The following is an 11,177-nucleotide window of genomic DNA, read 5'->3' on the forward strand; positions in this document are numbered from 1 at the left end:
CCTCTGATCATGTTCCGTATGATGTCTCGTGAGTAGTTCGTTTAGTTCTTGAGGACATGGGTGAAGTCTAAATGTTAGTAGTGAACTATGGTTGAGTAATATTCAATGGTGTGATATTTAAGTTGTGGTGTTATTCTTCTAGTGGTGTCATGTGAACGTCGACTACATGACATTTCACCATTTATGGGCCTAGGGGAATGCATCTTGTACTCGTTTGCCAATTGCGGGGTTGCCGGAGCGACAGAAACCTAAACCCCCGCTGGTATATCGATGCAGGAGGGATCGCAGGATCTCAGAGTTTAAGGCTGTGGTTAGATTTATTCTTAATTACTTTCTTGTAGTTGCGGATGCTTGCAAGGGGTATAATCACAAGTATGTATTAGTCCTAGGAAGGGCGGTACATTAGCATAGGTTCACCCACACAACACTTATCATAACAATGAAGATTATTTAGCTGTATGTAGCGAAAGCACTAGACTAAAATCCCGTGTGTCCTCGAGAACGTTTGGTCATTATAAGTAAACAAACCGGCTTGTCCTTTGTGCTAAAAAGGATTGGGCCACTCGCTGCAATTGTTACTCTCGCACTTTACATACTCGTACTTTATTCAACTGTTACATCAAAACCCCCTGAATACTTGTCTGTGAGCATTTACAGTGAATCCTTCATCGAAACTGCTTGTCAACACCTTCTGCTCCTCGTTGGGATCGACATTCTTACTTATCGAAGATACTACGATACACCCCCTATACTTGTGGGTCATCAGGCAACGGCGAAAGAGATGGCCAATCTTATAGAATTGTTGTTGGAACAGGATGAGGTTTACTGGGCTCAACGTTCTAGAGCAAATTGGATGCATCAAGGGGATCGAAATACCTCTTTCTTCCATAATTTCGCCTCGGCTAGAAGGAAAAAGAATACTATCTCCAAGATGAAAGATGATAATGGTATTTGGGTTGAAGGTATTGATGCTTTGAAGCCTTTAATTCTCAATTATTTTACTAATCTTTTTTCGTTGGAAGTTCACGTTGTAGATCCGGCAATGTTGAAGAAAATCAACTAGAGAGTGGATAATGATAGGAACAATCTATTGCTTGCCCCTTTTGATGCTGATGATGTTAAAAAAGCGGCATTCAGTATTGGTGATCTTAAAGCTCCAGGGCCGGATGGTCTCCACACTGTTTTTTATAAAAAGTTTTGGGATATGTGTGGAGTAGCTATTACTCAGGAAGTTCTTCAAGCTCTGAATTCTGGCATTATTCCGGAGGATTGGAACAACACTACAATTGTCCTTATTCCTAAGGTTGATGACCCAGAAAATATTACACAGTATCGTCCAATAAGCTTATGCAACGTCATCTATAAAATTATCTCTAAAATGCTGGCTCATAGGCTCAAGGGAATTCTTCCAGATATTATCTCACCCATGCATTGCGCATTTGTCCCTGGAAGACTTATTACGGATAACGTTCTGGTGGCTTATGAATCAATCCATGCAATTAAAAATAGAAGGAATGGCTCTAATGGTTGGTGTGCGGTCAAGCTTGATATGCACAAGGCTTATGATAGAGTGGAATGGATTTTTCTGAAAAATGTGATGAGGAGGATGGGTTTTGCTGAGAGGTGGATTCAGCTAATGATGGCCTGTGTTAGATCTATGAAGTATCTGGTCAGATTTAATTCCGAGGAAACTGAGATGTTTGTTCCAACCAAAGGGCTTAGACAGAGAGATCCGCTCTCCCCCTATTTGTTCCTCTTATGTGCAGAAGGATTATCTAGTCTCTTGCTGTATGAGGAAGAAGTTGGTGGCATAGATGGGGTAAGGGTGTGCAGAAATGCACCGTCAGTCTCACATTTACTCTTTGCTGATGGTGTTCCCTTATTCTCATGAAAGCAGATATGAATAATGGATATGAATAATGGAACTTCCCTGCAACAAGTTCTGGACACCTACTGTGCTAATTCTGGACAATTGGTGAGTGTGGCAAAGTCAAGTATTTTCTTTTCCCCAAACACTCATGTTCTGGTAAAGGCAGAGATTTGTGGAATTCTTAATATCAACACGGAGGCGATTTCTGATAAGTACCTTGGACTTCCTGCAATTGTTGGGGCAGATAAAAGTGAATGCTTCTTGCACTTTGTGGAAAGAATAATTCAGATAATTAATGGATGGAAAGAGAGGATGCTATCAGTTGGCGGCAAAGAGGTGTTATTGAAGGCGATGGCACAAGCAATTCCAGTATATGCCATGTCTGTATTTCAAATCCTAAAAGGAGTTTGTAAAAGGATGATGGATGCGATTGCCCAATTCTGGTGGGGCGATGATGAGAATGGCAAACATATGCATTGGTTTGCTTGGTGGAAACTTTGTTATCCAAAAATTGAGGGTGGCATGGGGTTTAGGGACTTTCAGTCCTTTAATCTTGCAATGCTAGCAAAACAGATTTGGAGGCTAATCTCGACACCGGACTCTCTCTGTGGAAGGGTGTTGAGAGAAAAGTATTACCCAGTTGGGGATATCCTTAGAGCAGGACCAAAAGCAGGTGCATCCTTCACTTGGCGTAGTATCATTGCTGGGTTACCAACGTTTAAACGTGGATATATATGGCGAGTCGGCACGGGTGAATCTATCAATATATGGACTGACCCATGGATTTCATCAAGCCCGGATAGAAGAATTCTTACACCTAGGGCGGGGGCGATTTATACAAAAGTCGGTGAGCTCATATGTCCTATTACAGGTGCATGGGATGTGCAACTTATAAATAGCCTATTCAACAATGTTGATGCGGCTAGAATTATTAACATTCCCCTCTACGGAGATAGCTTTGATGATTTTATTGCTTGGGGCGCCTCCCCTCATGGAAGATATAATGTCAAATCGGCGTATTATTTACAGTGGAAGCACCAATTCGGTGCTAGGGCACATCAGATGACCCTGCCCGGATCCTCACGGCATAATCCTGTTTGTCAAATAATCTGGAAACTAAAAGTGCCGAGTAAGATAAAAAAAATCGCATGGAGGGCGCTGCATGGGATTATTCCTTTGAAATGTATTCTCGCCAATCGACATGTCGGTGAAAGTAGTGAATGCCCAGTTTGTCAATTAGATGCAGAAGATATCCGTCATCTGCTGTTTTTATGCCCTGCTGCGAAACAACTCTGGGAAGTTATGGAACTCCAACATGTGATTTCAGATGCTACTGTGGTGGATAGAGCTGGCTCGGCAATCTTGGAACATATTTTGTGTCAGTCGGGAAACAACATCCAAGGATTTACCACGGTGAATTTGAAGGAAGTGGTGATCACAACATGTTGGTACTTGTGGTGGCTCCGGCGACAACAAACTCATAATGAGAGCACTCCTCCTATGATCAAATGTAGATTTTCTATATTGTCAATTGTTGCTAATGCTTCTAAGGTTTATGGCAAACAGGCTCCAAGTGGCGGGATCAAATGGTCTAGGCCGGAGGGAGCAGTTGTGAAGCTAAATGTCGATGCATCATTTCATGAGGATGGTAAAACTGGAGCAATTGGTACGGTTCTGCGCAATGCAAGGGGTGAATTTATTGCGGCATCTTCTATGTTCTTGGCCAATGTTGACTCAGTAGTAATGGCAGAAGCTATAGCTCTAAAGGAGGGTCTTCATATGGCTATACACTTGGGTTGTAATCGACTGCGGGCTGAGTCTGATTGTATGGAGATTGTTGATGCTTTTAATGAGAGAGGAGCCTGGTGTAGTGCTCAGACAGCAATTTTTGCAGAATGCATTGATAAGATGACAAGTATTGGAAATGTGTCGGTGGGACATGTTCCGAGGGAGGCAAATCAGGTTGCTCACTTGTTAGCTCGGAATTCTTATTCTAGTAAGATTACTTGTAATTGGGTCGATGAGCCCCCTAGTTTCCTCCTAGATAAACTTCTTCATGATGTAACTCTGTGATGATCCAGAGGTGGCAGGTTCCAGACGCACTCTTTTCCTTCCAGGGTACCGAAGTGGACTGGAAGATTTTTAATGAGGCGGTTGCTGACGTAATATAATGATTTTTTTTAAAAAAAGGTAGTAGAGCAATAGGGATTCACCTAGCATGACGCACAATTTAACTGGACTCGTTGGCTGTGGGATTTGGGCCCATTAGGAGCCCAAACAAAAAATGAGTTAGTCGGGCTCAGGCAAAGTATTCCGACCCGATCCGGTTTCCGAGAAAAAGAAACCGAGTCGGTTCAGCACAAGGGTCAAGAGACGTCCTGAACCTCTCCATCTCCGTGTCAAAACAAATCTCCGTTTCTCTCGCCGCCGTTCCCCACCCTCGTCGCCGCCGCTCTCCCGAAGACTAGGCATCGCCGCGACCACCAGACGTTCGTCGCCTCGCCGATAACCTCCTTCTCCTCTTCCTCCACGCAGGAGACAACATGGTACGATCTACCCCTAATTCACCTGTCTCGATTTTGACCTGTCCCCGTCCCAAATCTTAGTGTCTAGATTCTTCTCCTGTTTCTCAAATTTGGGGGCAGATGGAGTGGTCTGGCTGACGATCCTTTATGCCCTATCAGCCAATTCGATTAGCTGACGAATTTGTTACTGTTTCTTCCTGCAGTCGACGCTCGCTGCGGCAAGAGCTGATAACTTCTACTACCCACCCGAATGGACCCCAAAGAAGGTAGGCGCCTCCGTCGGTGAATCCTGCATTCCTTTAGCTTGTTTTGATGTTTTTGTGGTTGCTGATACTCGCTGTGTGTTGTAATTTTTGTTCCTGTTTAATTGATCAATCAGGGTGGGCTCAACAAGTTCAATGGCCAACATGCCCTCAGGGAGCGGGCAAGGAAGCTGGACCAGGGCATCCTGATTATAAGGTTTGGTTCATGTCAAATGCTACCTGTTTCCATATATATGCTCTTACATGATATGAAGCTAGAAATGGTCCTGAAGATCACAATGTGAATGTCAGGGTGGGATTGGTCGGGCAGGAAAGTTTAGTGAGTTTTATGGGTTGACGAGGTTGAAAGTGTGTTGAGATATGGCTTGACGTGTTCCTCAAAATAACCGCTGTCTTGCAATCAGTTTTTGTTAGTTTCATGGTCATGAAGTAATTAGTCGACCAACTGTTGTTGAGAACTGTGAAATACCGTTTGGTTAGGCTTCATTTGGAGGTTTACTTGATGGCTGTCAGTGCTCGACTTACATGTGAATTGATACATGTATGAAATCATTCTTCTGTCAAGTGTGGCAGATATCTATCTGCACATGTTCTCTGTGGACATAGATACACGAGTGTGTGGTATAATGGTTGTTTCTTTGATGCATGCTAGTGTTATTGTTACCATTTATGCCTATTGTCGCATGGGTCTAGCTGTGACTCAATTATTTTGCTCTGCTCTGCAGATTCGAGATGCCTTTCAATGTCTGGTGTGGTGGATGCAGTTCCATGATAGGGAAGGGAGTAAGGTTCAATGCTGAAAAGAAACAAGTTGGAAATTATTACTCTACCAAGGTTTGTGTTGGATTTTAACATCTACTAAATCACCATTGTTGTTCACTTGAGTTTTTTTTCTGTGCACCACAGAAGCTGCTGGTACATTAACTAGTCTCGATCCCATGTTTTTTATGTTCTTTCTGAAAGCCTCTCCCATGTTATTAGAGCATACGAATCATGGTTTCATGGAATACCATCTTTGCTTAATTTAGTTGTAAATATTATGTATCTTCTGACCACGATACTGTAATAAGCTTAATCCCATGTTTAGCTACTTGTAAGCCTCAGGCTCATCTGTGCATCCTTAAAACTGATACATTAGTTGGTCTTTAGTACCCGCAAATTACCATTTGTGCACATAACTCAAACGGGTAATCAGAAGGAAAAAAAAATCAAAAGGTGATTTGGTAAAGTCTGGAGAAATTTCATGTTGTTGTAAATTGGAGGCAACATCGAAGCTAGTGTGAATTGAAACAACATTATGCATGGACAGTATGTTGAGATGACAAGCCAAACAACATTAAGTTTCATGCCTCGATCTGATTTTCAGATTTCGTGAGATATTGGTGATTACCCCAAGGGCCAGTTTGTGGCTGCTACGGTGTGCTGTGGAATCTAGTTTGTTAGGGGAATATGTACTAATTTCATGATTTTGCTGTTACACCTGAAAATATGCTTTCAATTAACTGTCACATCCAAAAAATAGAAATAAAGAAGTGCATTGTCATTGCAAATAGTCTTTGTAATGTACTGTCATCTCATGTATTGTATTGTATCGAATAATTAGTTATGTTCTTTAGGCTGCTCCTTGCCAATCTATTGGTTCCTAGGTAACTGGGGCACCTTTGTCAACATTCAGAAGAAGTCCATTATGTTGTCCTTTGGTTTGAAAAACTAAAGAACTCTAGGTTTTCCTTTTGAGATCTAAAGCCTAGTATCTTGTACTTCCTGTTGCATTTTACTGTGTACATTCACAAAATAGGATTTTATAGGAAATCATAAAATGTTCAAGGGATCATAGATTTATTTGAAGAAATGTTTGTTCTGATTGTAGAGTCAATATAGCTTGAGATAAGCAACTGTTTCTATTGTCTAATATATGGTATGAAAGTTTGTACTTGCATATTGCCGAATGTCTTTGTATGCTGCTTCCTTAGTCATACTAATATTATTTCACAATAACGTCATGTACTTGCTTCTGCTAACAACATAATGTTCTGTTAAAAAATCTCGAATACGTTTCAACGACCTAGAGCTGTCAACATTTTCTGTATTTATTTACTCCCTGGGAAACTGCAGATATTTTCTCTATTCCAAAGTTTTATCACATTATGCTAAAAAGTTTACCTGTATGTATACTGATATTGTTTCGTGACTGTTTCCTGTATTAGATATGGAGTTTCACCATGAAATCAGCATGTTGCCAGCATGAAATAGTCATACATACGGATCCGAAGAATACTGAATATGTCATAATCAGTGGTGCTCAGCGCAAGACTGAGGATTTTGATGTTGAAGATGCAGAGACGCTGCTGCTGCCTGCAGATGAAGGTTCTTACACTTGTACAAATTTATTTCTGCTTATGGATTCATTGCTTCCAAATGCATGATGTTTTAATTGTACTTCCTTCAGAAAAAGACAAGCTTGCGGACCCTATGTATAAGCTTGAACATCAGGGAGAAGATATCCGGAAGAAGAAAGAAGAGGAACCAGTTTTAATTCGGCTTCAACGGCTCTCTGATAGCCGGCATTCTGATGACTATTCTCTGAACAGAGCCCTCCGCGACCGCCTTAGGGTCATCCAATGAATTCCTATATAATACTTTTCAGCAATTTATTAAATTGTCAAGATTCTTATCCACCTCTTGTCCTATTTATGTAGAGCCAAAAGAAGAGAGTTGCTGAAGAGAAAAAATCGGCAAGGAAGATGGGACTTGGAGTACGGCTCTTGCCGCCATCTGCAGCAGATGCTGCCGCAGCAGCTTCTGTGAAGTTTGCCTCAAAATTTGAGAGGAGCAGAAAGGACAAAAGAGCAGCAATCAAGGCTTCCTCCATCTTCCCGGAGTCATCAAGCTCAGCTTCAAAAGGCAAACTAGACCTTGCACTGAAGAGGCGGAATATAAAAGCCAGTGCAGCGTCCCTGCTGATGGCAGGCAGGGTGAAGCCGTCCTCGTGGCAGAGCGCCGGTTCTGAAAGTGCAAGGTCTTTTGTCCCGATTATGGCGAGGCGCAAGTAACCACTCTTAAGTTGTGCCTGCACAATCAAGAAGCTTGCCCAGTATGTTTCTGTGTAAAACCATCTTGTGTAGCACTTCCATTGCTCTTTGTGAACGCTTGCAGTGTATCCTCGATGTGATGCTTGCTGTCAGGGGATGAGGCTGTGGCATCATTTGTGATGTAGAATGAATTTACGCTTGCTGTGTATGTATGTGAAGATGGTTGTGTTGTGTTTTCGCGACAGCAACATATGTGCTTTCTGCATCATAATATGAAAAACTGAGTTGCTTGTAAGTGATGATTATGAACTGTGCTTTTCACTCGCTTTATTATCATAAATGAATTGAATGACATAAATACCTTTGAGCTAAACTTGCAGCGCTAGGTTTGGGAATGAAACCATGACGTGTCTACAGCAACAACTGATGGAGACGGCATTCCGTGTGTGCTTTGCTGTGAACCGGTGGAGCCGGGTGTCTTCCTCGTATAGATCATGGGTGCCTAATCGGCGTATGATGTGTATATAGTCAGCCTAAGCCTAGCTAACTCTTTGACCAGCATTAATAAAATCAAATCGCCAAGCAAATCAATCACAACGACAAAAGCAGTCTAAGAGTTGTGACAAGTTGGAAATGAGCTCTCCTCTGACCGTTCCAACAGCAAACATGAAAAGCGAAATCGGTGCGCTGCGGTGAGTGTGAATGTCTTGAGACTGCTGATGGTGCCTGTGTGACTTGAACATGGCACCTCACTAATTTGCTTGTGGAGCTGGTCAGCTCACAGACCGACATCACCTCCCAACAGACCCCAACTTCGCTGTTTGCCAGTTGTGCGTCTCAAAGTCAAAATCGGGGCGTTGGGTGAAAGCCAACACAGTTCCTTCGAGAGTGAGTTAACATGTGGACGTTTTCTCACCGTGTAGTGTACCTTCATTTTCCATTTAGAGCGCGCTTCTCGTACCTGCTCTGCTAATGCTTCACCGATTGACCCACCCACAAAAAGGTACCGTCGAACAACCTGTGACTCTGTGAGTAAGCTATTAGTATTCCGTTTTATCCGTACCGTAGTTAGTCCAAAAATCAAACGATCCATGAATTATGCCAAGCCTTAAAAGAAGTGTCAATTGGATAGACGCCACGTACTGCTATTTAAAGCTACTTGAGAAATCGTCACTGCAACTTTATCTTTCAAAAAACGCCACTACAATTGTTAATCGAAATATCACGATTGAGCCTAGGGACGGAGCCAACTTTCAACCTTGAGGGAGGCAAAATGGTGTTGCAAACTTCATGAGGGGGGCAGAGTAAACTAAATCAGCAAGAAATTACACTTCTAGTGAGTAGTGTTCTTCATAAATTTAATTTCAAACCATGGGGGTGGCTAAGCCCCCCCTCGTCCCCCCTTGAGCCAATTGTAAAGATGAGCCCGGTTTGCCCGGCTTCTAAGCGAGTGAGCCAGTGTCCAGCTAGTAAAACTGAAATGACACGCTTCCGTGAATGCAAAGTCAGAGCAGCACCGGCCCATTTACCCGTCCGGCCGTCCCTCTCCGCGTCCGGGAAAGCCGGAGAGAGCTGGAGTCCATCCCGGTTTAACGCCAGCTCGACCCCGCGATCCAGAGCTGGGTTTACGCAAGCGTCATCAAACTCAGTCGACGACGACGATGGAAATAATCGAGCCCAGCGATAGGAGTCCAGCGGAAGCAACTTCCCTCCGCCCCGCGCTGCCCCTCTTAACTCCACGCCCACACATTGCATTTCGCTTCAACGTCCGTCCTCTCCTCCCCATAGCCATTCTCACAAGCTTCCCCAGCTAGCTCCTGCTAGGTACGCTCGTAGTGCGCGCGGTACAGCCCTCCCTTCTCCTCCTACCCAGAAATCTATCTGGTTAAGCTAGCTAGCTACCGTGTGTCCTCCTCGCTTGCACCCGTCGTCCATGACTCCGCTCGCCGGCAGCCTGCCCGCACGGTGGCCATGAGACGACCTCGCGCCGCCACCGCCGCCTTCGTCGTCCTCCTCCTGTGGCTCGCCGCTCTCACCTTCGCGTCCCGCGGCTGCCCCGGCTGCGAAAGCTTGCTCGGCGACCGGACCTCCGTCTCTCTGCCAAGGAAGATGCTCCTCGCCGTGGAGACCCTCGACGTCTCCTCGGCGTCCACCTCTGCTCGACCGCAGGATCGGCAACGGCATCATCATCATCATCACCAGCACCACCATCATCAGCACCATCCCCAGGGTAAATGGAACTGGCAGGGAATTCCACCATCCGCCGCTGCAAACGGCGGCGATGCCCGGTTCGGCGCGGAGAAGAGGCTGGTGCCGACGGGCCCAAATCCCTTGCATCACTGAGAGGTCGATCGACGGACCTCATGCATGGCCCGGCCGCGCTAATTCCATGGCGATTGATTGATTTGCTGGTGAGTGGCGCGCTCGCACCGTCTTCTTGTGTTGGTTGAGTCTGCCCAGTACGTAGTGGTATTCTTTGATTGTGGATCGATCGATGATGCAGAGAGCACATAATCGCTGTGATCGTTCGCCGCAGTGTTTCTTCATGTGCCCATTCTGATGCAAAACTACATGCAGAGAGAGGGAGAAAAAAAACCCAAAATTTTACTAGCTATATAGTACATACTACAAATTGTGTTGTGGAGGATCCGTTTCTTGTTTCTTCTTATTTTCTACTGCTGCTTTGTTCATTCTTTGTTTGTTCTTTGTGTTACATGATCAAATCTTGGCATGAATAATAAGATGAACAAATGCAGGTGGTGGCATTGCAATTTTTGCAAGTACCAGTATATAATTGCAATACACACTGTAGCTAACTTTGCAATGGATCTGCTGGGAAATTGATGCATGCGCCCGGCCGTTAAGTGCGTTGTACGTTCACAAGATCGAGCTAGCTAAACGATGGATTGGCTGTAAGAATCCGTGCAAAAGAACTAGGAAGAGTAGCTGTGACGGCACGGCATCACAGCATATGATAATATGGGGTACAATGGCACGGATCACCATGTATACTATACTCTTTTCCCTGGGTCTTGATACGCATGATAGTTTTGGCACTAAGTGCATGGGAGACTGCAGAATAAGCGGGTTTGACTTGGTGCCACATGCATGATGTGGAGAGCGAGCATACGCACTTGGCACATGCACCATGCACATGAGCCTACCTGCCTAAGTGGTAATTAAAGAGGGAAGATGAGTTGTGTCTACTTATGTAATACTGGTACGGAGTATCATGTCAAATAAGGTGGCATGGAATAAGTAAGGATCAGGGGGAATGATGTGACACTGTGCCAAAAGCGATCTGTAATTAATTGTTGTTGCAGCGACCTTGTTTTTGGTAAAACGTGTGGATAATCTCACATACTTTAGAGCATCTCCAGTCGCGTCCCCCAAACCGTCCCCCAAACCGCGCCGGATTGAGTGTTTGGGGGACGTGTTTCGTTCGTGCCGCGTTTGGGGGACGTCGCTCCCCAGTCGCGTCCCCCAA

The 11,177-nt window shown here is 44.4% G+C and overlaps 2 protein-coding genes across 2 annotated transcripts; both read left to right on the forward strand.

Moving 5' to 3' along the window:
- The first annotated feature begins 4,274 nt into the window (after positions 1-4,274).
- LOC127307449 (uncharacterized) lies at positions 4,275-7,995 on the forward strand. Its single transcript, XM_051338181.2, has 7 exons — positions 4,275-4,416; positions 4,599-4,661; positions 4,775-4,854; positions 5,384-5,492; positions 6,866-7,025; positions 7,108-7,271; positions 7,358-7,995. The coding sequence occupies exons 1-7, from the start codon at positions 4,414-4,416 to the stop codon at positions 7,709-7,711; spliced, it is 933 nt and encodes a 310-aa protein (XP_051194141.1). The 5' UTR covers positions 4,275-4,413; the 3' UTR covers positions 7,712-7,995.
- A 1,398-nt stretch (positions 7,996-9,393) lies between these two features.
- LOC127307448 (inactive protein FON2 SPARE1-like) lies at positions 9,394-10,470 on the forward strand. Its single transcript, XM_051338179.2, has one exon. It carries the CDS (start codon positions 9,662-9,664, stop codon positions 10,031-10,033), a length of 372 nt encoding a protein of 123 aa, XP_051194139.1. The 5' UTR covers positions 9,394-9,661; the 3' UTR covers positions 10,034-10,470.
- The last annotated feature ends 707 nt before the right edge of the window (positions 10,471-11,177 follow it).

The sequence above is a fragment of the Lolium perenne genome, chromosome 6 (genome assembly GCF_019359855.2).
Source record: "Lolium perenne isolate Kyuss_39 chromosome 6, Kyuss_2.0, whole genome shotgun sequence".
In the NCBI taxonomy this organism is placed as follows: Eukaryota; Viridiplantae; Streptophyta; class Magnoliopsida; order Poales; family Poaceae; genus Lolium; species Lolium perenne.

Coding starts and splice junctions, on each gene's coding strand:
- LOC127307449 (XM_051338181.2), top strand. Junction 4,855..5,383: donor CAGGGCATCCTGATTATAAG/GTTTGGTTCATG, acceptor TCTGCTCTGCAG/ATTCGAGATGCCTTTCAATG. Junction 5,493..6,865: donor GAAATTATTACTCTACCAAG/GTTTGTGTTGGA, acceptor TTCCTGTATTAG/ATATGGAGTTTCACCATGAA.
- LOC127307448 (XM_051338179.2), top strand. CDS start 9,662: ATGAGACGACCTCGCGCCGCCACCGCCGCCTTCGTCGTCCTCCTCCTG.